At 47.7% G+C, this 23,967-nt stretch overlaps 1 protein-coding gene across 4 annotated transcripts in view; it reads left to right on the plus strand.

Moving 5' to 3' along the window:
* The window catches only part of DMXL2 (Dmx like 2), a 2,950,233-nt gene that overhangs the window by 1,138,501 nt on the left and 1,787,765 nt on the right, over nucleotides 1-23,967 (plus strand). For all 4 annotated transcript variants that reach the window (XR_011279824.1, XR_011279825.1, XM_069624807.1 and 1 more), the window contains exon 16: nucleotides 2,972-3,091. Coding sequence is in view for 2 of the 4 variants with exons in the window: in XM_069624807.1 (XP_069480908.1) it covers nucleotides 2,972-3,091 (120 nt within the window). In the remaining 2 variants the exon portion in view is untranslated. The remainder of the gene's footprint in view (nucleotides 1-2,971; nucleotides 3,092-23,967) is intronic.

Below are 23,967 nucleotides of genomic sequence, written 5' to 3' on the forward strand. Positions count from 1 at the left end.
TGTTGAGAAGCCATAGTGAAGCCGAAGGAGGGAGGCAAACACTTGGGAAGGATCTGAGCCTGGAAGAGGGGTGAACGCCATCATCCAGTAAATAAGGCCGTAATGAACCAGACGGAAGGAGGCAAACAGTCAAAGGGTCTGAACCTGGACGAGTGGGATCTAGGGGTGAGAAGATATCACCCCACCGACACGGGAACGAACTATAGCTAAAAATCTTTGAATATAAGCTAGAGTGAACCCTACGGAGGGATGCTGAGATTTGAGAGGGATCTGAGCCCAGAAGAGGGGGAACCGGGGGTGAAGAATTAGCACCCCAAGTTCCACAGGAAAGAACTTTTGTTTATTATTTTGAGCTCATCAGGCCCTCGCAAGCAAGAAACTTAACTACCAAAGGTCCTGATATTGCCAAGCACTTTTTGGTGGATCTGAGCTTGGAAGAGGGGGATCCCTTGGTGAAGGATGTCACCCAGCGTATATGCAGAAAGGAACATTTTGTTTATTATTTTGGATACATCAGGTCCTTGGTGGCTAGTGACTTTTTGTAGAAAAGAGACTTAACAACCAAAGGCCCTGATTGCTGAGTAGGGAACTGTTTGCTTGTGCTGGGAAAGCTCGAGCGTGTGCTGTGCTCTGGAATCCCACCTTGTCCCGTGCTCAAAACCTGACAAAGGTAGACCCCCGGCTACCACATCCTGACTTATTATTTACATACAGTTCTTTCTTTCTTATGACCATTATCCCACACTCTTTGTTTGTATTTAGCTTAAGGATTGGCAATAGGTTTTTCTTAGTATAGGCCCTTTTATTTCGACAAAACGCCACCAAGACTGCCTTATTTGATGGTCGTAGCTTGCTCCCATTTTAGTTTTAGGTTTAGATTAGGTGTGTTTCTAACCTTCCTATACAGTTTAATAAACACACTTCGACTGTGATCCCTTGTGTCTATCTATTCTTGATACCATGCCTTCCTTACATAGGCTGTGTCATTCGGATCGTGCAAGTGCAGTAAGAAGTACAGGAGAGGGAGTCCACAAGCTAGGTGCGAGGTTGGGGTTGGGCCAGTGTCAGTAGGTGTGCAGCCCCGCTAGGCTAGTGCAGGGGGAGGGAGCACGGTAGGGCAAGTACAGGGCTGAAGCGAGCGGGGGGGTCAGGGGAGACCAAGGAGTTGGGGTAGTCTGGGTGAAGAAGGCCTGGTGCCCCGTATGACTCGTAGGGAACCAGGCAGCCAGTCAAAATCAAAGTGCGACAGAGGGGGAAATTAGCATGGGAGAGGGAAGGAAGAAGAGAAAACTAGGGTCTTGAGAAGATCCATTTCAAGCCTGAAAGAGGCAGGGAGGCCATTCCAGTTGGAGGCTCCTGCCGAAGAGAGAGATCTACACCCCCTCTAACCTCCCACTCTCTGCCTGGAAAAGCCTCTGATCTGCAGGGAGTTGGAGCTAGAAGACCGAACGGCTCTAGCAGGGAGGTATTTAGGGAGGTAGAGTTGGATGCAGCCGGGTCCCATGCCCCAAAAAGCCTTGTGGATGAGGCAGAGGGTATTGAACTTGAGCCTCAAAACAACTGGGATCCAGTGGAGAGATTTCAGGGCTGAAGAGATGCAGTCACTGGGCTTGATGCCAAGGATAAGTCTTGCACTCTGATTAGTTGAACGGGGCGAAGGGAGGATTTAAGCAGATTGAGGAAAAGGCTGTTGCAGTAGTCCAGCCTAGAGAGGGCCAGAGCTCTGGAGTCATTGAGTTTCTGGGGGAAGGTGAGGAAAGTGAGATTGCCTCTGAAGCGGTGCATCTGAAAGAGGGCCTTCTTGGAAAGGTCTGCAATGTGAGGAGAGACGATGAGCGAGGAGTCGAAGATGCCTCACAAGAGGGTGAGGGGAAGGTACCCAGCGAGGGGGTGGGGGGGCCGCTAGAGAGTAGGAAGGAAGGAGGGAGCTGGGGTCCCAATGATAAGGATCTCCATTTAACTGACATTAAGGCAGAGATCTTTGGCAGCACACCATGCCTGAATAGCAGTCATACAGTCCGGAATATGAGAGGGGGCAGTGGAGGGAAGCTTGAAGGAGAGTTGCGTGTCATCTGCATAACACTGGAAGTGAGGAGAAAAGGCGGAGATCAAATCGGCCAGAGGGGCAAGGTAGATGTTGAAAAGCCACGGCGAGAGGTTAGGATCCCTGAGGAACGCTGCATCTGGAGAGTGTGATGGGGGAGAGAAAAGGGCCCAGTTGAACCTGGGATGGTTGATCAGAGAGGAAGGAGGTGTATCCATCCAGTGGCAGGTCCGTGCTACCTAGGGTATCACAGAGCCGATTTATAAGTGGGGGGGGCATGATTGACTGTGTCAAAGGCACAGGAAAGGTCAAGGATGATGAGAACGGAAGGAGATTTGGAATAGAGATTTGAGAGCAAGTCTTCACGGGTATTCAGGAGTGCAAGGAGTGCAGTTTCTGTGCCTCTGGCTGCTCTAAAGCCAGACTGGTGGTCGTGGAGACAACCAACAGATTCAGTGTGGTGGATCAGCTGGGAGATGACCAGCTTCTCCAGGAGTTTGTCCAGGAAGCGGGTAATGGAGATAGGGCGGTAGTTAGCCGGGCAGGAGGGGTCAGCCAAAGGCTTTTTGAGGAGGGGGTGCACAAGGGAGAGCTTGAGGGGTAGCAGGAAGGATCCAGTGGTAAAGGAGTGATTGCAGAAATCAGCCAAGGCTGGAGCAAGGGAGGTAATGTTGTTCTTGATAATTCTGGAGGAGCAGGGGAGCACCTGTTTGCAGGAGACTTTCATAGAGAGGACTTGTTTAGAGACCTCATTAGGTGCTATGGACGTTGAGGTCTGCTTGCCATCACGGCCAAATTGAGTGCTAATATTTTTCTTTTGTCAAATAATCACTTTAGAAATAACTCCAATAAAATAAATCATTGTCTGTTACTCTTAAGCAATATCATGCATGATTGGTGAGTTAACATTACTGCTTTTATCCTTAGGTTATCGCCCGCCACCATTTTCAGAGAAATTCTTTCTGGTTGTAATTGAAAAAAATCTTCAAAACCATTCTGTTCTCAACATGTGGCACCTTCATCTTCAGTCCGTTCAAGCATGTGTGGGTGAGTGAACCGCCTTCTTAGAACCACAAAGGCTAGCTGTTAAAAAAAATAGTTGAAGAAATTTGATTTAATACAATAACCGAGTTAATTCCAAAAGAATGAGACATGATGCAATGCCACTGAGTGAAAACAATTGAACAGTTCTTTTCTTGCAAGATAGGTTTTCAAATGCTTAATTGTCCATATTAGTAAACTTTAAGATGCATTTTTCCTCTTCCTCTTCTAAAACCTTTTTTTACCTTTCTTTCATAGTTTAGATACATACATAACACACATTTTGTACTACTGTACTTCCCTTGGCAGCCTATTTCACTAGATTTTTAAAGGGCACAGTCTATCCAATTGGTGGACTGGTCAAATATTGCCTTTACAATATTCTTAGGATAGCCAGCCCAAGCACTTCTCAAGCTCCTCGTGGATCCAGACCACACAAGTAAATGACTTGAATTATTTCCAATCTGGTGTCCACACATTCCAAACTTCCCCTTTCCTTATTTCTCTTTCAGTGCTTTGTCTCCAATCTCGCATCTATTGAACTTTCCCGCCAGCAGACTAAAGTGCGGTGATACCGGGGTGGGAAAACAATGTTTCCTAAAGTTCAGGCAAGCATAGGTGCATTGAGACCACTACAGTGGTGATTTTGAGCATTATAAAAGCTCAGTAATTCATTGATTAATGATGAAATATAGAAACTCCTTTAACTAAGCAAGATCAGAATATTCTGTTCAACCTGTTTTATATCATCTGTTTTTATCTTAAGCGGCTGTTCGTTCATTAATCCATTTATATCTGTATATCTTAATGAGATTTTCAAAAGCAGAGTGGAAATTGATATTTGTGCCAACATTGGACACATTTTGTACGTTAGTGGTACTTAAAGCCTTGTCGAACCACATCGCTGTGAGGTGGTACCATACAAAGTGCACGCAAACAGATTTCAGCGTAATACACTATACAGTACTCCTTCTTGAGCAAAACATGTACATGCACAATGCACTTGTACTAGCTTTTGTTACAACAGGGGTGATCTAACAAATGGCACATTTTAAAGAAAAAACATAGAACTGGCTTAGTCTCTGGTACATCATGCCCTGATGTAACCTAATACCCATGCGTTTTTCAACCGCAGTAACCTTTCGCAAAACCTTTTGACCGGGCCGTACCAGGCTTCGAAGTCCCTGAATTACTATTCTGAACTTTCCCCATTGGAAAATAATAAACATAATCCTGAGTCAAAAGCCCTCAACTTTTTACTGTCTGTTGTGAGAAACCTGACAGTTTTCTCCCAACCACTCCCTCAGGATCTTCCATTCAGGTGGCCAGGGAAGGGCCATCTCGTTTGGATCTCGACCTTGGGGGTGTACAAGCGAGGGAGGATCACCTTGCTGGATGGTCACAGGGATTGTGAGGAGAATGTCCTCAGACGAGACATGGTATTTTCCCAGTCCAAAATACACCTTAACCTACTCTCCCTCAGCCTTGTGAGGTGTTTGCAGTCACACCACATCTCCCCCTCCCCAATCTCAAGAAATACTGAGACGAGGCGACCACCACTGAGATCATTCATGAAGATTACCCATAAGAATAACATGGGGAAAGCAAGGGCAATGGACTGTAAACGGTACTCGTATGTCCTGTTGATCGAGTCAGGCACCCAATACAGACTGTTTCCACCTGATTCCGCTTAACAAGCTGGTCCCCTATATAAGGTGCAGTCATGATCAGGTGAATGAGCGAGCTGGGGAAGCACAGAGAACCCAAGAAGCTGGGAGCTGCAGGAAGAAGGATCCGGAGGAGTGCGAATGATGTAACGCTGACCCAGTGTCCAGAGCGGGCTGCAGCGTGTGAAAGAAGCAGCGCCTCCTGCAAGCCAGAGGAAGGCAGCTGAGATCCTGCTGGCACAGTCTGTGCAAGGATTTGGGGTTGTTTTACCATGGCTGAAATGTCCGCGATGAAAATTACTAAATGAGAAATGTACATCATACTAAATTATTCGTACATTTCCCATTCGGACATCCATGGTAAAACAACCCCAAACCTATAGAAACAATAATCCCCGCCCAGACCCCCACCCGCTACTTATCTTTCATTCAGACACGCTGTTAGGGCCGTATAGGTGCGTTACAAATACCATATCATATATCATATCATATCCTGCAATGCTGGTTTCCTTTCACTTTTGTGATCGGGAACTGGCGCCCCAGGGTCCTTTTTTATTTTATTTATTATTTTTTTGGTCGGGTCAGCTGCAGGGGTTGTTCCCTGCAGCCCCCTGCTCACAATACTTTATAGTATAGTGAGCAGGGTGTTGCAGGGGACACCCCCGTTTTCATTATTATTTTTTTTTACCTACAACACCAAATAGATACTACAAAATGTCCTACAAACATTTAGTCAGTAGGACGTTTAGTATCTGTTTTAGAACTTTTGATGTTGTAGGTCATAAAGATTCGGTCATTTTGGCCAAAACCTGTGCGAGTACTCGTTCTTCTGGGACGCTGGCTGGTCCCAGAGGTGTCTGAGAGGCACGTGGTGAGACCCTGATCTCAGCCGCATCCCAGACGAAGATCCTGCCAGCACCACGCGACATGGGGTAAGAAACAGGGACCCAGTGGCATGCATGTGGCTGAAGCGGGATAACAGTATTGTGAAAGTGCCAGGCGGCACAGATAGTAAGACAAGTAAAGAAAGGAAGGAAAAATGTAGTGGAAAGTAGAAATAATTAAGAAAGTGAAAGAAAGAAATGCGCCACAGCGGTGCAGAAACAAAGAGGCCAAAAAGCAAGCAGAACTAAAAGCAGGCAAGCAGCCTGAAATAAAAATGCAAAGAAAGTTGACAGTTCCCCTTTAGTGTTAGGGCCAGTTAGGCATTACACCAATCTCTTTAGTGTTAGGGCCAGTTAGGCATTACACCAATCCCAAAGCTTCAGTAAATAAAAGTTTTTGAACTAAACCCTTTTAAGTCTGTGGGCCTAATCATGACTTTGCGGGTATCCCGGGGCTATTTGCGCCGGGATACCACCCAATGCAATTAGCGTTAAGGCAACTCGGTCTGGTGCAATTTGCGCCGGATCCCCATGTGGCGGGAGGGGCGGTAAGTCCCCATTCGACCCAATAGGGATGGGTGGTGCAATTACCGCCAGCACTAATACAGCTGAAAATGCCCATTCCGCGGGCGCATTCACCTCCAGCTCAGAGCTTGAGGTTAATGCATCGAGGTAGGGTCATACTTGTGATTGGGCGGAGCAGTAAATGCAGTGGTAATGCCTGTCTCACAGCATCTAAAGCACATCTTTAGCCCTTTGCACATTGTTAAATAGTCAGCTGGAGACAAACAAGGGTTTCCATTCACAGCGGTTTATTGCACAACAAATACTGGTCACAGATCAATAACTTCAGCCAAATGATGACGGTTCCTTTCACCTCATGGGCACAGGCGTTGTGCCTTGCTTTACTTGTACCTTCCGCTGCTGGCTTAATTAGTTCCAAAATAACAGCCAGGCGATTACAGGTGTTTTCCCTTCAAACCTGTCCGCCGGCCATGAAAACGAAATAACAAAATGTCAATAGTACACACTTCACCCCTCCGAATCCTTCTTCTTCGGAGGCCGTTTCTCTCCAAAGTAATGTCTTGAGCCTTAGACCGGGTACGACATCCCTCTGTGGGCTTTCTGCTTCCTACTAGTAAGCCCACTCGTATTCTTGGCTGGTCTCATGCCACTCGGGTGCGGCGTCTCTCGCCACGCACTGCTCCTGCAAGATAAGACACCTCCTGAGTCTCTTGGAGTTGCATTTATCCCCTGTCCGTCCCCTCCCCGGTAATCAGCCCCATGTGTTCTCAGCAACGATTTTAACAACCTGACTCTGATTCCCCACCTCCTCCCTGCTCGGTCCACTGTGGGTTAACCCTGTACTTTGTGTTCGGGCGGTTTTAACAGAAGGAAACCCGGTTCTCCCTTTACTCTTTTTCCTTTCTTTACCCATCGGTGTGCCTTCCCCCTGATGCAATATTTTGTGGGGCATTCTGGGATCTGTAGTCTGTCTCCTTTCATTGATGGCCAGCACTTGACGGGCCCCTTCCGCAACCTCGTCCTTTCTCCCAGTATCCAGGGCGGCTGCCACTGCTTCCACCTCACACACATTTACGATACTACAGGCCATTATCTACCTTTTTGCTCATTTGAAATGGTCTCACGTTTTCTGTTTGATCCCAAACATGTTGGGTATACCTTCCTTTCTACAATCTGAGAAAGCATCAAGAAGTAAGACACAGACAACGGACTAAAGTTCAAACAAAAGATATTTATTAACTTAAGTGTCAGGATGGTTGAAGGCCTAACTTGCCCTATACTAAGGTGGGATTTGCCTACCTGAACAATACTAAGTAAAGTCTGAGTCAAAGTGTGCAACTTAAGCCCATCTGTGTCCAAACCCTATCCTTGCCCTCAGAACCTCAGCTAAACAATGTGTAGGGATATCAAAATTAAAAGAAATAGTGTTCAGCTCAAAGTTCTGAGCTCCATTCAGATCACAGCTTTCTTTCAGTTCCACCTTCCCCAAGCACCAGAAAGATCCATCAAAACATCTCATGATTACCTTTCTCTAGATCAAGATGTTGCCGTTCAAAATCACTGCTTGCGGTTACCTTCCCCCAGTTTCAAGTGTAACAGTCCAAAACGAAAGGGGCCTTGAGACTCTATTGTCAAGACAATAAGTGTGGTCCCTTTAAGTCTCGGGGTTTTCTTTCCAAAGACTTGAACTTTGTAGGGTATACTTGTTTTAAGCTTCCAAAAAGACTTAACAAAACTCCAGGTCATCCTGACTCTCCTTCTGGCTTCCCTCGCCTGTTCATTTGCAGTGGTTTCATTGAGCTGTTTCACAGTGTCTGTATTTTTCATCATTCACGGCTCACTGATCTAGGCACAGTTGTTAGACCGCATGGTCCACCTATCACAGGCCACACACCCAGGATCCCTGGACTCCTCGGCCCACACAGGTTCCTTTGCACTTGCTCCAGTGCACCACGTCACCTTCACATAGTTCCTTTTGTCAGATTCTTGGCTTTGTGTAGTCTTGCACTCTGTTGGATTCTCTTTGTTAGCCTTGTGGCTCTGCTACCAAGTGTCACACACACCTTGGCAGTCTGTGGCCTTGCCGCACTGCAGTCACTCATCAAAGTTTACTGTGTGACTCCCTTTAGGATTTGATGTACTTAATTTCAGGGTTTAAGTTAAATCTTTGTGCAACTTGCATTTAATATCGTTTACTTTTAATTCAGTGTTCAATGTGCACTTATGTTGCTTAATTGTAAGACCTCATTCTGTTCGGTATTGGATATGCACTTATTTGTTTAATTGTTAAGTTTCTATTTTGTTGGTATTCAATATGCATGTATTCTATTCACAGACAGTTAATCACTTGCTGTCCCACAGGAGTGCCCCAGTGCTTAAACGCCCTCCAGACACTCACCAGCCTTTTATGCGTCTTCCTGGCGGTTCCCGGAACAACTTCTTGATTTCTGAAGTTTGGAAACCCACCGGCGCGACCCCCACTCACCCGCTGTCTGCGTCTCTCTACACGCATGCTCCAAGGCTACTTCCTGGATGCAGGTGGCACACTCTGCACTGGGCCTCTCCTCAGCAGCTCTTGCTGCTTGCATTTGTAGATGGGAGCTTCCAGACCTGGGAAAACATACACACAGAGCCCACTCTTTTCGGGTCCCACAAGTCCTCCCGGATGATTGCCAGCATCCTGGCCATGTCTATGGTGCCACCACGGCTGCCTCCTCACAAGGATCTTCTGCTCTCCTGGTCTCTATTTATAAACCTGCAGCCCCTTAACAGGCAGCAGGTGTGGATGCTCAATCAGCCCTGCCTGACCATAATTCAAGGGACCAATATCCAAAATCCAATTGATTCAAATCAAAGATAAGGGGGACTTGGCAAACCTCTTCCTGCTCGACCTCTATGCAGCTTTCGACTTAGTCAACCATAATATACTGTGTCAACATCTTGTCTCAGCAGCCCATTTCTCGTCCAACGCCATAAAATTGATTTAATCCTTCTTATCTAGCCGCACCACAAGAGTTTTCTCCACCTCTGCTGCAGCCCCCTCTGCCTCAGTCACCTGTGGAGTTCCCCCAAGTATCCTGTGTCTCTCCTACACTATACAACGTGTTCAACAACCCCTATTTGACCTATTAGACAAAATGGGAGTTGCGTATACAAATAATGCGGATGACAACCAAATACCCCTACCGGTCATGGGAAACCATGAGACAGACTCCAACCTACTCAACAAAATATACCTAACCATCCAAGCCTGGATGGCCCAACATGAGCTTTGTCTTAATGATGAAAAAACAGAACTAATCATCATTGGCAACCACCAGGCTAAACAATCTACGCCAGTCCTGCAAATCCTTCACTATTGACGGCAACATTCTCAAAGTTGCTAATGAGGTAAAAACCATAAGAGTTTACCTGGACTCGTCACTTTCCCCAACAAGGCAAGTGAACACTATTGCCTCAGCAGCGGCCTAGACCGCCAAACTGATCATCGCCAGTAGACCTTTTTTAACCACTAACAATTGCATCACCCTTACCAGAGCCCTCATCTTATCAAGAATTGATTATTGCAACTCCCTCTTTGTGGGATCCAACGCCCGTAACATCAACAACTATAAATAGTTCAGAATAATGCAATCAGAGCTGCCCTGAACATCCCCAAAAAGGAACATATCTCCTCTGCCAGACGTAACATCCACTGGCTGCTGGTTCGGGATTGCATTAGATTCAAAACCTATCATTAACTCATAAATGCTTTTCCAACAGCACTCCATCTACCTATCCAGGACGAATATCCAAAGCCCAATCCAACAGACCCACTGTATCAGCCTATTTCTGCCTCATGACCATCCCTAGTTTCAGACCGCAAAAAGCGGGAGGCTGCAGCTTTCCTGTGATCTCAGCCAAATTATGGAATTCCAAGCCGTTAGCTTTGAGATCGGTCCCCTCCCTCTGGCCCTCCCGCGAAGGCCTAAAAACCTGGCTCTTTGAACAAGACTCCTAGAAGCTTTATCCACCTGTATCTTGCTAAACATGATATTTCAATGCATTATCTATAACTTAGGCTACTGTAACCTATGTAAACAATGTCTGTAACCTAATACCTTTGCATGCAAATAATGTAACCCAAAACCCTTGCAAGCAAATAATGTATCCTTTGTGAGCACTCGCCACTGGTAGCAACCACTGTAATCAACTTTCCTAAGAAAAAGCACCTAGATGCCTCTGTGCTTTGTACGCTATACAAATGCCAAATAAATAAGTAAATGCCTGACCCTCACAGTTCCTGCCTCTTCCTCGACTCAGTACTGTGTTAGGCAGAAACCTGTGCAGTTCCCTTAGGGACCACTGCAAAAGATTTAGGACTACAGGTGGTTGGCAGTAAACCCAATTGGTAGCAGTCTGTACCACCCAGATTTACCTGGTAGCTGTGGCTGAGCAGTTAAGACTTCTCTCAAGATGAGTTGGGCAGTATATAGAGTATACACAATAGGTACAGAGATACAGTAGCACAAACAAACCCTGACCAGAGCTTTGGTGTAAATGTATATAATTATTTAAAGACACACTTGTAAATTACACTAGCACAAACAGAGGTAAGTAAATTCAACACAGAGTCACTATTTTATATATATATATATATTTCAAAAACAAACAGCTTCAAACAGAAACTATTCAAGCGAGCAGCACTCCACGAACAGAAAAGTGTTTCAATGATTCAAATCATCACGGAAATCCAACAGCAAACACTGCATCATCGGTTGTATGAAATATAACAGCCTTTATTTTACATATGCAGCAGATAAAAAGTGTTCTCCCAGTGCAAATTTTGCTTTGCCAGACGGCAGCCTGACGCGTTTCACCACTAACCAGTGGCTTGTTCACAGTCACTCATCACCCATAGAGTGTTTGTTTATATAACAAACACTCCCCCCACAGTGAAAGACATAAAGAAGGTGACTTGAAATCTCAAAAATAGTGGCAATTAGCCATCTTGGCTTGGGCTACTGATTCGCATTACTGAATGGTATAAGCACATGTTTAAACGTTAAACATAACTTTTCAGCCATAACAAGACACATACAAATACAATTGGCATTTTAAGTATTGGTACTATTTAAAAATATATATATATATATAACCCTGATTACTTATTAGACAAGTCTTAATGAGAAACACCACTTATTTTCAGACAGAGGTGAGCGCTTAACATAAGATGGCACTCTAATAAGTTATAGAAAAAGGGAGGGAAAAGGCAGAGTTATGAAAGCACACAATTTCAATACTTTTCAAAGAACCACAGTGAGGCAGGTTAGGCAAAGTCTACTGGAGAGCAAGGAAGTTCAAATGCCAGGCCCACTCTTGGAGCAAGCGAAATGTGTCCAGGATCACACAGTGGGGTTATGCCCAAAGAGTCCTTGTAGATAGTTCACAAAAGATTGAGATCAAGTCAGGAAAAGTTAGTTAACAGGCCCCAGGCTAACCCAGGTTAGAAAGTCGAGGATTTACTGTCACCCCGAACGATCTGTCGCAAGGGAAGCCAGGCGGGACACAGTACCTGAAATGGGAAGAACGCTCCAGCGGGTGCAAGTCAGTGTTTCATCCAGAGGAAGAGGAGGTCACGTGGAGGAAAGATGAAGGTCGTGCACTGCCAGGGAAGAAACCAGCCGCAGAGTTTTCCAGTTACAAGGTACTACCCTTTTCTTTGCAGTAGTGGTAAACTGTGGTATTCCGGTTGCCGGGGTGCTTGGCACAGGCAAGGCGGCCACGAGATGGTCCAGGAAGGCAAAAGACGGGCAAACTGGTTATCCCCACTAGTCAAAGGAAGAAGACATGTCGTCGGGGAAAGTGGTGAGACGGTTCAGCAGGGCTCCACCGGTGATGTCGTCGTTGCAGGTTGGCTCGGCTTCTCCCTCCCCAGATTCTTTAGGTCCTGTAGCGAGTTCTGAAGTTCCAGTCCCCAAAGCCCTGCTTTTATGCAGAAAACCCTCATTCATTCAGCCTAGCTGTCACTCAAACTGTGACAGAGTGGTACCACTTTTGGAGGCTTCTGTGGAGAAGCCCGCCAAAAAGTGGAACAAAGGGCTCGACTTGGGTTGGAGTCACAGAAGCGAACACAAACGCCATTTTGGAACCAAGTTTCGGCAAAAAATACCAACCGGTGAATTTATATTCATTTAATAAACCGGAGGTATGTTTGAGGCTATTTTAAAAAGTGGTAGCCTCTAACAACGGGAAAATCCCATAGGAATATATTGGCGGTCGAATATAAAAAGTAGTATCCACTGCCACCAGCCAAAACTCGGTCGGGGGGGACTTGACAGTGCCCCCTCGAACAACAGACCCCGGGGCAATCGAATTTCCCCGACCAGTGCGTCCACAATATGATGGTTTGTACTGGTTCTGTTCACAATTTAAGACTAGTAAAGCCAATGGTGACTTTACATGCCCTGGGAGACAGTAGTCAGTCCCAGGGTATGGAGTCTATGTTTTGGGGTCGCTCTGACACCCATGGGTTACTGCACGGAGGGTGCTGTGTAACCCACATATCAAAAACACATGAAGCCTTATGGGGTAAAGGACCCCATAGCCCATAGAACACATACAAAGTCAAAGGAACACCTCAAATCATGTTTACGAGTGGGAGAAAAAGAGTCTCTTAGCAGGAGAAAAAAAATAAACCCCAAAAATCCAGCAAAGCTGCTGGGGGACTCACTAAGTTTGGGAAATTAGCCTTTACAGATAATTCTCCCTAACAACTGTCAATTGTCACATGTGGGGAAATGAGGGAAGCTGGCTTAACAGCCCATAAAGGTGAGGGGGGTTAGGTTGGTTGGCAATAGGGAAAGGGGGATACCATGTCTCCCCCCAAGGGCACCCCACTCCCAATCCTGAAGGATCTTCCACCCAGGTGATCCTCCCTTTCTTCTCCACCCCCTGGGTCAGGATCCAAAAGGGATGGTGCAGGATCCAAGGGGAGTAGGTGTGAGAATACCCTCAGGTTTCCCACATACCCTTCCCCAATGTGGGTTGGACCGAGGTGCTACACATGGAAACCAGGAGAGGAAGTCCATGTTATCTTGCTCCCGACTTTTCCGCTGTTCCATTGTGAAGCAACATGACTGAAGGTCCAAGAACCCCTGCATTACCCGAGGCTCGGACTCTTTCCTCCTACTAATCCAAACTAGAGGATTTCAGTCTGTTTTTAAGCAAAATATTCGCCCTAAGAGGTAATACTTATGATAAATTATGGCCCATTTGATTAACAATGCCTCTAGTTCAATGACTGAATAGTTGTTCTCTCATGGAAAGAGCTTTCTGCTGATGTATAGAATTGGACGTTCAAAACCATCAACGTTTTGTGACGGAACAGCCCCTAGTCCCATCAAGGAAGCATCAGTCTGGAGGATGAATTCTCTGGAGAAATCTGCCACGCTCAGGACGAGGCTCTGGCATGGGGCCTCTTTCAAAGTCGTATAACAGATTTCATCCTCTTCTTCCCTCTCCTTCCAACCTTAATGCCAGTAAGACTGAGATTCTCCTCATTGGCACACCTGCTCCTCCTTTCCTGTTACTCTCTGGCCGGCCTCCCTTGGCCTTCTTCCTGCTCCCACCTGTGAGGCTAGAAACCTCTGGGTCATCTTCAACTCCACATTTTCCTTCTCTCCTCACATCTCTGATGTCTCTAAGAAGTCACACTACCAGCTGCACCTCCTCAAAGGTATTCTCCCTTTCCTCTCCTTCCACCAGAAGCTCACTGTCCCCAGAGCTATGGTTCTCTCTAGGCTGGACTACTGCAACAGCATCTTTCTAAATCTGCCTGCCTCTATTCTCCGCCCTCTGCAACTCATCCAAAACAGGACTGCTAGACTTGTCCTTGGCATCAAGCCCAGGGATCGTATTTCTCCAGGACTGAAATCTCTGCACTGTCTCCCAGTGGCGGTGAGGATCAAGTTCAAACCCCTCTGCATTGTCCACAAGGCCTTCTGGGGCTTGGGACCTCAATACTTTCAACTCTCTTTTCCTAAATATCTTCCCTCCCGAGCTCTTCGCTCATCCACCTCCAACTCCCTCAGGGTCAGTCGCTTCTCCAAACAGCGAGTTGGTGGTAGATCTTCCTTCTGCTGGGGCCTCCCTCTGGAACAGTCTCTCTGAAACTTGAGGAGAACCATCTCCGGTTCCGGTTCCGGAAGCACCTCAAGACCTTCCTCTTTGCTTCTGATTTCTCTTCTCCTCTCCCCTGCTCTCCCCTGCTGATCTCATGGCTGAATCTGAAACTGCACTGGTTACCTGGCTAGCCTCTGACCTTGGGCCCAGGTCCCCTCCCTGCCAGTTGCACACCTGCACTGCCCCCTGTTAACCCTTGCACTCAGGGACTGTTATGTATCCCTACAGCCCCTACTAACACTTGATACCTGATTTCTGCGCTTACCCTTGCACTTGCCACTAGCTGGCTGCACTTTTATTGTCCTTATTTATTTTTACTGTTATCCTATGTACTGCACTGTTCGCTCCCCCTGTGCAATCTCAATGTCACCTGGCCTAGTAAGATTGATGTCTCTGTCTGTCACACTGAGTCCTCAGACTCTTGGCTCACCTGCTTTTTTCTTGATGTTTTCTTTCTTGTATTCGCAGATTTCTCCTTCTTTATAGTAGTTCGGGTCTTGTACAGGTAGGGGCGTGTCTCCTCCATCGCCAGTATGCAGGCAGGTAGTGTGTAGATGTGATTTTGGGCTCCTGCCGAGGAAGGATTTGATGGCCCGGAGCGTTCAGTGTTCTAGGAAGGATTCCAGAAAAGGCCGGGTAGCAATCCAGGAGGGAAGGCAACAAGTCCAGGAAGTTAAAGAAGTTGCTTGCACGGCTCCGCGAAACGGAGATAGCGAGGAGTGGCACAGAACCCACCGGGAAGGAAGGGAAAAGGCTAACTGCAAGGAAGCCAAAAGGATTAGGGAAAACGAGACAAAGGAAGGAATCGGAGATACAACTTGCCGGAAAGAACAGAATGGACAAGCTTAGCGTTGAGACGCGCTGAGCCATGGGTGCGTGTCTCTTTTCAAGGAAGCAACAGGCATTACTGGGAGACTAGACCGTGTGTTTCCCAGCGGCGTCATCCATGTTGGATGTACAAATGGATGCAATACTACAGTGTTTGAGGGACCGTGTTGTCCAGAAGGGGCGGCATCAGTGATTCATGACAGCATGCCCCCTTCTAAACTCCAATCCCCCAGGTTTGCCTGGATGGGTCAGATGGAATCGTCGCATCAGGCGTGGGGCATTGTTGTTGGACACAGGTTCCCATGTCCGTTCACTGGGTGGATAACCCTTCCATTCCACCAGGTATTGAAGACAACCTCTCCTATATCTTGAGTCACATATCCTGTAGACCTCAAATTCAATCTGATCGTTAACCAGAACAGGGGGAGGTCAAAGAGCTGTCCTGGTTGACTGGTGGTATGGTTTTAGTAAGGAAGTATGGCAAACAGGATGAATTCTCTTCCAGGATTCTGGTAGTTGGAGTAGAAAGGCCAAGCAGTTGATGATTTTCTTCACTGTGAATGGTCCATAGAAGCGAGGGGCTAGTTTGTTCGGTCTTAAGTGTCTGGGTAATAGTCGAGAAGAAAGCCAGACTGTCACCGATGTCGTAGATAGGGCCAGTTCGCTGTTTGGCATCTGCATGTTTCTTAACATCCATCCTAGCCTTTTCTAGATGTCCCTTTATATCTTTGTGTATTGTGACTAATCGAGCTATCCAGGAATCGACTGAAGGAACTAGGGTGGGGTGAGGCAAGAGTGTGGGCAGAACAGACGGATGGAATCCTTGATTGCAAAAGAAAGGACTTGTCTTGATTGCAGAGTGGTCGGAGTTGTAGGAAAATTCAGCTACTGGAATCAACACTGACCAGTCATCCTGAACTTTAGATGCAAAACATTGCAAATACTGCTCAAGGGTTTGGTTTAACCTTTCAGTAATGCCATTGGTCTGAGGATGGTATCCTTATGATAAGGCACGTTGAATACCCAACGGCTGCCATAGGTGCTTCCAGAACCTGGAGACATGTTGGGATCCACGATCTGAGATGATTTTGGCTGGAAGACCATGTAGCCGACAGATGTGGTTCACGAAAATTCCAGCCATTTCTTGTGCCGAAGGCAACTTGAACAGAGGAGTAAAATGGGCCATGTGGGAAAACAGGTTGATGGTAACCCTAATGGTGGTATAACCTTTGGAAGGGGGGAGATCCAAGGTAAAATCAGTGGCTATCACCTCCCAGGGTCGGTATGGCAGAGTAGGTTGATGGAGTAACCCTATTGGTTTCCTGTTATCTGACTTGTTCTGATTGCAAACTGCACATGCTTGTATGTACGATCTTACATCACTGATCATCTTAGGCCACCAAAAATTTCTCTGGATGGTTTGAAGGGTAGCCTTAATGCCACAATGCCCGGAATGGAATGTGTCATGACAAAGGTTCATTATCTTGGTTCTTGTGATCTGAGTAGGAACAACCAATTTTTTGTCCTTGAAGAAGTAGCCATCCTTGGCAAACAGGGACCATTGATTGGTTTCAGAGTATTCCTTTCAGAGGTCCACGGTCGGGGTCTCAGCCCGTATGTTGTCCAGTAGTGTGTTGGCCTGTGTTATGAAGACCATGTCTGGAAATATCTTGGGAAAAGTGTGTGCTTCTTCTGGTAAATAATCTCGTCGACTGGATAGTGCATCAGCAATTATATTGGATGTCCCGGATATGTGCTGAATGTGGAACTGATATTGGGCAAAGAATAAGGCCCAATGGGCTTGACAGTGGTTTCTACATTCCATCGATTGTAGGACCTGCAGTACTGGCTATTACCAGTACTGGGTATTTGGCACCCAAGGGGAGATGGCGCCATTCCATAAAGACTTGTCGAAAGGCAAGCAGTTATTTCTCCAGGACCGAATAGTGTGTCTCACTAGGGTTCAACGTCCGAGACAAATAAGCAATAGGGTGTTCTTGATTATCCCCAGATTCTTGTTTTAACACTGTCCCAATCGCATACTCCGAGGCATCTGTTGCTACCAGGAAGAGCTTGGTTATGTCTGGTTGAACCAGGATGGGTCCTTGACTGAACTTGTATTTTAATTCCTAAAAGGCGGCTTCTTGAACTATTGACTATGAAAGGGAGTGTCTTTCTTTGGCAAAGAAACAGTAAGGTTGCACAATGGATGAGAATGTCAGAATGAACTTCCTATAGAAGTTAGCAAGTCCCAGAAATGACTGGACTTGTTTAACTGAGTTAGGAGCAAGCCAAGAAAGATTCACTTCAACCTGGGCTCGATCCATTGCCACTCCTTGGGGACTTAACACGAATCCCAGATAACGTACTGTAGAGACATGAAAGATGCATTTCTTGGGTTTGGCCAGCAGATTATGGTCTTGTAAACGTTGCACGACCAAGGTAAAATGTTCCTGATTTAAGACCAAGTTGTTGGAGTAAATCAATATGTCATCCAAATGGACGATCACAAAAAGGAATAACATGTCTGAGAAGACTCGATCCATGAAGCGCTGGAATACCGCTGGGGCATTAGCGAGACCAAATGGCATGACTAGATATTCAAAATGTACAAAAGGTGTTCTGAAGGCAGTCTTCCATTCATCACCCTCCTTTATACGGATCAAATGGTAAGCACCCCGCAAGTCCAGCTTGGTGAAAATCACAGCACCATGTAAGGCTTCTAGAATGTCGAAATGAGTGGTAAAGGATAACAGTCCTTGAGGGTACACTGATTGAGACCTCGGTAATCCAGGCATGGTCGGAGCTCCTTAGTGTCTTTTTTCAGCATGAAAAATAGAGAGGCCCCAGCAGGGGACTTGGAAGGACAAATGGTTCAGTTGGTTAGATTGATATCTAAGTATTCTCGTAAGGCTATTTTCTCAGGTTCAGAAAGGATGAACATCCTTCCAAAGGGAATGACTGCATCCTCTTCGGTGTCGATAGCACAGTCCTCAGGTTGGGACTGAACAATGGCCATTGAAAATACGTCAGAGAATTGATGGTAAATTTCAGGTACCTGAGTGATGTTGGAAACAGTGATAAGTAGCTGTTCCGGGAACTGTCATGATCTCTGCTTCCAAAAGGTCAGGGTTTTCCCAACTCCCTTGGAAGCAGATCCATAACCCAGGTTCCGAGTGCCAACCAGTCCCAATTGGGACCTTTTGGACCCAGTCCTGGCGCCAGTGGCACCAGGCTCATAAATATGCCCAGTCCCAGCGCTGGAAGCGCCGGGCTCATTATGCTTGGGTGGACTTACCTGCAGCAGACCATGCTGCTTACTTGCCTGCCAGTTGAGCCTCTGATCCTCTTCTGTTTGGAACTACTTTTCCTGTTGGGTGGGGCAGGAGCCACTCCCTAGATTCAGAACACTGGAACTCTTCTGGAAAGCAGGAACTCTTTTCTTACCTAGGCTTGGCTGTGGAAGGAGACACCCAAGCACTACAGGAGGCTATTTAAACCACACCCGATGGATGAATCTTGCTTTGCGTTATTCTGCATCCTCTGCAGCAGAACGCTCATCGTGTCTTCTGCATCTGATCCTGGGCCTAAGGAAAAAGGCTTACCATCCTGAATCCAGTCTTCAGCAACACCTATAAAGACAAGAAAGAACAGGTTAGCATTACGGTCTTCAGTGACAGCTCTTCACTTACCTGGTCCATCGGCTGTCACCAACGCCTTGCGCTGCATTCCGGCATCTGAAAGACAAAGGCTTACCTACTCTTCGTGCGCTCCGGAGGTCTTCACACTGCATTCCGGCATCTGAAAGACAAAAGCTTACCAACTCTTCGCACGCTCCAGAGGCCTTCGGCGCTGCATCCCGCATCTGAAAGACAAAACAAGGTGCGTTTAAAGACATTGGGGAACTTTAATACTCACGTGCCATTACTCCTTTCCACATCTAACCCAGTGGGTATTCCGGCACCCTGCAGCCGCTCCGAACTTGTACCTGCAAAATAAAAAGACAGTTAGAGCGCATCGTGAAGCAGGCAACAAGCGCTTACTTACGTGCTTCCAGGCGCTTCTATTCATCACACGGGCTCCATCTTCAACTCACTTCAGCCCGTCATCCGCTATCGCCGGAACCCTGCAAAACAAGAGACATCGTTACTAAAGACTTTAAAGACATTAGAATTCTCTAGCATTGGATCTTTCATGGATTCACATGCTTTGAATATTCCCCGTTGTCAGGCTGGGAATCCCCGGTACATTATATAGACCCTTTCCCGTAGGAAAACTTTTTCGACGCTTATGCGTCCTATCCACCTCGTTTTGTATCATGCGTGCCCGTACCGTCAGGACGTCATGATATAAATCCAGGCCCCGCCCCCGCGCTCCCTCAGATTTCAACCGTCTTTCAAAGTAGTGGGATCCTCGTGTTTTTACTACTAGTGAAAACTAGGTTGTTTTGTCTGTTTCGCTTCGGCGAAGTTCAAATTCTGGAGAATTATGTCTGGAAAAGCGTTATTTCGCCCGTGTGCAACCTGTGGCCTCAAAAAGGTTTATGAAGGAGACGGCCACATGGACCGTATCTACTGTCTCCACCCGCACCACACGGCGGATACATGTGAGATATGCCAGGGTTTCTCCCAAAAAACCCTTAAGGACCGAAAAAGAAGGCTGGTTGACTGGCTTAATGACGGAGCGGGTGCCTACCCGGCTTCGGAAGTTGGCTCCACGGCCTCCAGGAGCAAGTCGGAACCTCCATCGAAGAAGGTACGGCCAGCAGAAATTCGCGCTGAGGACAAGCATAAGAGGAAACAGGCTGGATCTTCCTCATCACATAAAAAGTCCTCCTCCTCCTCCTCATCATCTAAGACGGAGAGGCTAGCGCTGTCAAAATCCTCCTCAGGGGACCGTCCCAGGTCTTCCATGAGTCGGGAAGCTTCAGCCGGGAAGTCGGCATCCAAATCGACGACGAAGTCTAAGGGCTCGACGACTTGCTCGTCGACCTCGGTGTCATTGACGATGCCTATTACCGTTCAAGCAGCAGCGGTTGGGATTCCTTCGTCGACGGAGACTCAGTCTATGGCTTGGCTGCCTGAGGTCTATGACCCGATCCCCCCTGAGGTCTTACTGCAGCCAGACACGGCCTGATCGGTGGAAGGAGAAGGTGACATGGTTCTGCAGCCATCGGATTTAGGCTTACGGCCTTCCACGTCGACGACGACGGCGACGAGTGCGAGCGGGGGTATGGTACCGATATCATCCACTTTACTGACCCCCCAGACGGTTTTGTCTCTGGATGTGCTTAATACTCTTCAGAAGCTCCTGCAGCGGCTGGATACGCAGTTCCCTCAACCTGGGACGTCATCGTCATTTTTGTCTGTACCTTCTGTCGACGAGCAAACTTGTACGGCTCGCTCGACGACGAAACACCCATCGGCTCCCCAGGCGGCGAAAGATCGTCCTCGAGCTCAGGAGGAGGGTGAGTTGTCGGAGTCCGACTCTGTACTAGATGTCTCGGGGTCAGACGTCTCTCTGTCACCGTCGAGGGACCCAACATGGAATTCGGATGTAGAGTTAGAGTCTACGAGGAGCCAGACACAGCCATCTCCCCCTGATGATGTGGGAGCCTTCCATGCAATGATGGGGAAAGCTTGTTCCGAATTCGGCTTGATTCCTGAGGAGCAGAAAAAAGACTGTTTCCTTTTTGACCATATGGGTCAAAGGAGAAAATCGGTATTTGCCATCCCAATCCTGGACCACGTGTGGCAAGAAGGTCTCAAGACGATTCGCCATCCGTTCTCGGAGCCAGCCATAAAGGGACAGATCGAGAAAAAGTTTAAAGCTCCGGAGTCCACTCCAAAATGTCTAACATCACAGCCTCTGTCTGACTTGGTGGTGTCGGCGGCAGCGGCTAGGAAGGCCAGGGTCCAGCAAAAATGTTCAACGCCACCGGAAAGCGAGGCTAGGAGGCAGGACGCCTTTGGAAAGAAGGTGCTCTCGGTCGGAGCGACGACAGTAAGAGCAGCCAATTCCTTAGCGATCGTGTCACGATATGATAGGGAAATGTGGCACAAATTAGCCCCTATCCTAGAACACCTGCCAGACGAACACCGGAAAGCAGCTATGTTACTGGTACGGGATGGCGAAGAGGCCTTGAACCACGCTATTAATATCGCAGTTGACCTAGCAGAGTCTGGTTTCAAACAAATCAACCATGGAGTAGTGCTTCGTCGACAAGCGTGGTTCAAATGTACTACTTTCCGTCCTGAAGTACAGTACAAAGTCCTGGACATGCCATGTGAAGGGGAACACCTGTTTGGCGAAAAGGTCGATGAAGCGCTGAAAGGGATGAAAGAAGACACGGATACTGCTAGGTCCCTCGGCGCCCTTCAAACGGGTAGAAATTTTCGCTCTTTTCGCCCCTTCAGGGGTGCTTCTGGAAACTCCCGCTTTGGAGCCTCGAGGGACCGTGGATTTAACCGGCCCTCGTACTCTTCACAAGGGTTCAGACGAGCGTCCCAGTCGGCACGTCGAAGCAGGGACTATCAAGCCTCCAGGCGGCGAGGCTCAGGTCCGTCGTCAACGAAGAACCAGCAACCAATGACGGCCTTCGGAACGTCCTGGGGGGTCGAGTCTCTCATCACTTCGACCGATGGAAATGCATCACCACAGATCGATGGGTCCTAGACACGATTCGCATGGGTCATGCGCTGCAATTCAAAGACAAGCCTCCGCGTCTTCCTCCTTTATTCTCGACACAGCCCCACCTCCGAATCCTACGACAAGAGGCGGCGCTTATGTTGCGAAAAGGGGCGGTAGAGAGAGTTCCTGTGGCACAGGAAGGACAAGGAGTTTATTCCAGGTTCTTTGTTGTCAAAAAGCCAAACGGCAAATGGAGGCCCATTCTCGACCTGAGGGTACTCAACAAGTGGCTAAAGAGCCTAAAATTCAAAATGCTAAAGCTCCAAGAGGTTATCAGGTCGGTGCAACCCATGGATTATCTATCATCACTAGACCTTCAAGATGCTTATTTTCACATTCCAATACGCCCACGACACAGGAGATATTTAAGATTCGTCGTCGGGAGAAAGCATTTTCAGTTCAAGGTCCTCCCGTTCGGGCTCAAGTCCTCCCCCAGGACGTTCACCAAGTGCTTGGCCCCTATAGCGGCCCATTTAAGGAAGGATGGTCATCATGTCTATCCATATCTAGACGACTGGCTGGTCAGAGGTTCATCCAAGGAACAAACACGAGACAGTCTACGAGCCACAATGTCCCTCTTACAGGAACTGGGCTTCGCAATAAACTTCAACAAGTCCTCCGTAGAGCCTTCGAGGACCTTGGTCTTTCTAGGAGCGGAGTTTCATACACACCCAAGCCTGGTGAGACCATCCAGCGAAAGAATTCAGAAACTTCAAAACAAGGCGTCGGAATGGAGAGGTGGTACCAAGGTCTCGGTGCGCAAGTACATATCCCTGCTAGGGACCATGTCGTCCTGCATTCCGTTGATAAACAACTGCCGTCTGTTTATGAGACCTTGCCAGGAATTTCTAGCGGACCGTTGGGCGCAGAGCCGAGGTCGCTGGTCCGACAGACTGGTCGTCGACGAACAACTAGTTCAAGCACTCGGCTGGTGGAGAGTGTCTACTCATCTAACGAAAGGGATGCCTCTACTGGAACCAGAGTTCCAAAAGACGGTGGTGACGGATGCATCGCTGAGCGGATGGGGAGCTCATCTGGATACGTTACAGGTACAAGGCCAGTGGTCCTTGCAGGAGTCCTCCCTGCATATCAACCTGCTAGAACTGAGAGCAGTGCGATGGGCTCTAAAATCTTTTCTTCCGCAACTGAGGGACTCAGTGGTGCGTGTCATGACGGACAACACCACTACGATGTTCTACTTGAGGAAACAAGGAGGGACACTTTCCAGGTCCCTATCGACAGAGGCACAGAAAATCTGGCATTGGGCCCTGCAACACAACATGAAAATCTTAGCGTTCCACCTACCAGGCGTGAGAAACGTGGAAGCCGATGCCCTCAGCAGAGAAATGAACGAAGTTCACGAATGGGTGCTGAACGACCAACAACTACAACAAGTATTCAAGAAATGGGGACACCCGTCCATAGACCTGTTTGCAACGAAGAACAACAAAAAGTGCCATCAGTACGCAAGCAGATGGCCTCAGCAGGGCTCACTGGGGGATGCGTTCTCCTTCCCATGGACGAACAAATTCATGTACGCATTCCCTCCTTTTCCCCTGGTCCGGAGGACGTTGCAATGGATCCTCAGGTACCCATGTCGGGTAATTCTGGTGGCCCCATACTGGGCCAGACAGGTGTGGTTTTCAGACCTACTACACTTAGCGGCGGCGGAACCGATGAGATTCCAGAAGACCCCCGACCTTCTGTCTCGACAGGAGGGTGTCGTTTGGCATCACGACCCGGACAGCCTCAAGTTGATGGCCTGGCTCCTAACTTAGCCGAATTTGGTCGGCTAACGATTCCGGAGGACTGTCGGCGTATCCTACAAGCGGCAAGAGCACCTTCCACAAACGCCTCATACGCGTACAAATGGAAAAGTTTCTGTCAATGGTGTGAGGATCAACCAGGTTTGGCCCCGCAATCGATTAAGCCAGAACAGCTCCTTCCATACTTGCTGCTCTTAGCTCAAAAGGGCCTGTTGGTATCGTCAATAAAAGTACACCTAGCAGCCATTTCCAGGTTTACTCGTCGACGACACTCGGCACCATTGTTCAGCGACCGCCTGATTAAGCACTTCCTTAAAGGCCTCTTTCGGAGTTTCCCTCCAGAGAAGAAATTTCTGCCG

Source organism: Ambystoma mexicanum, chromosome 11 (assembly GCF_040938575.1).
Source record: "Ambystoma mexicanum isolate Mex_15411 chromosome 11, UKY_AmexF1_1, whole genome shotgun sequence".
Classification (NCBI taxonomy): domain Eukaryota; kingdom Metazoa; phylum Chordata; class Amphibia; order Caudata; family Ambystomatidae; genus Ambystoma; species Ambystoma mexicanum.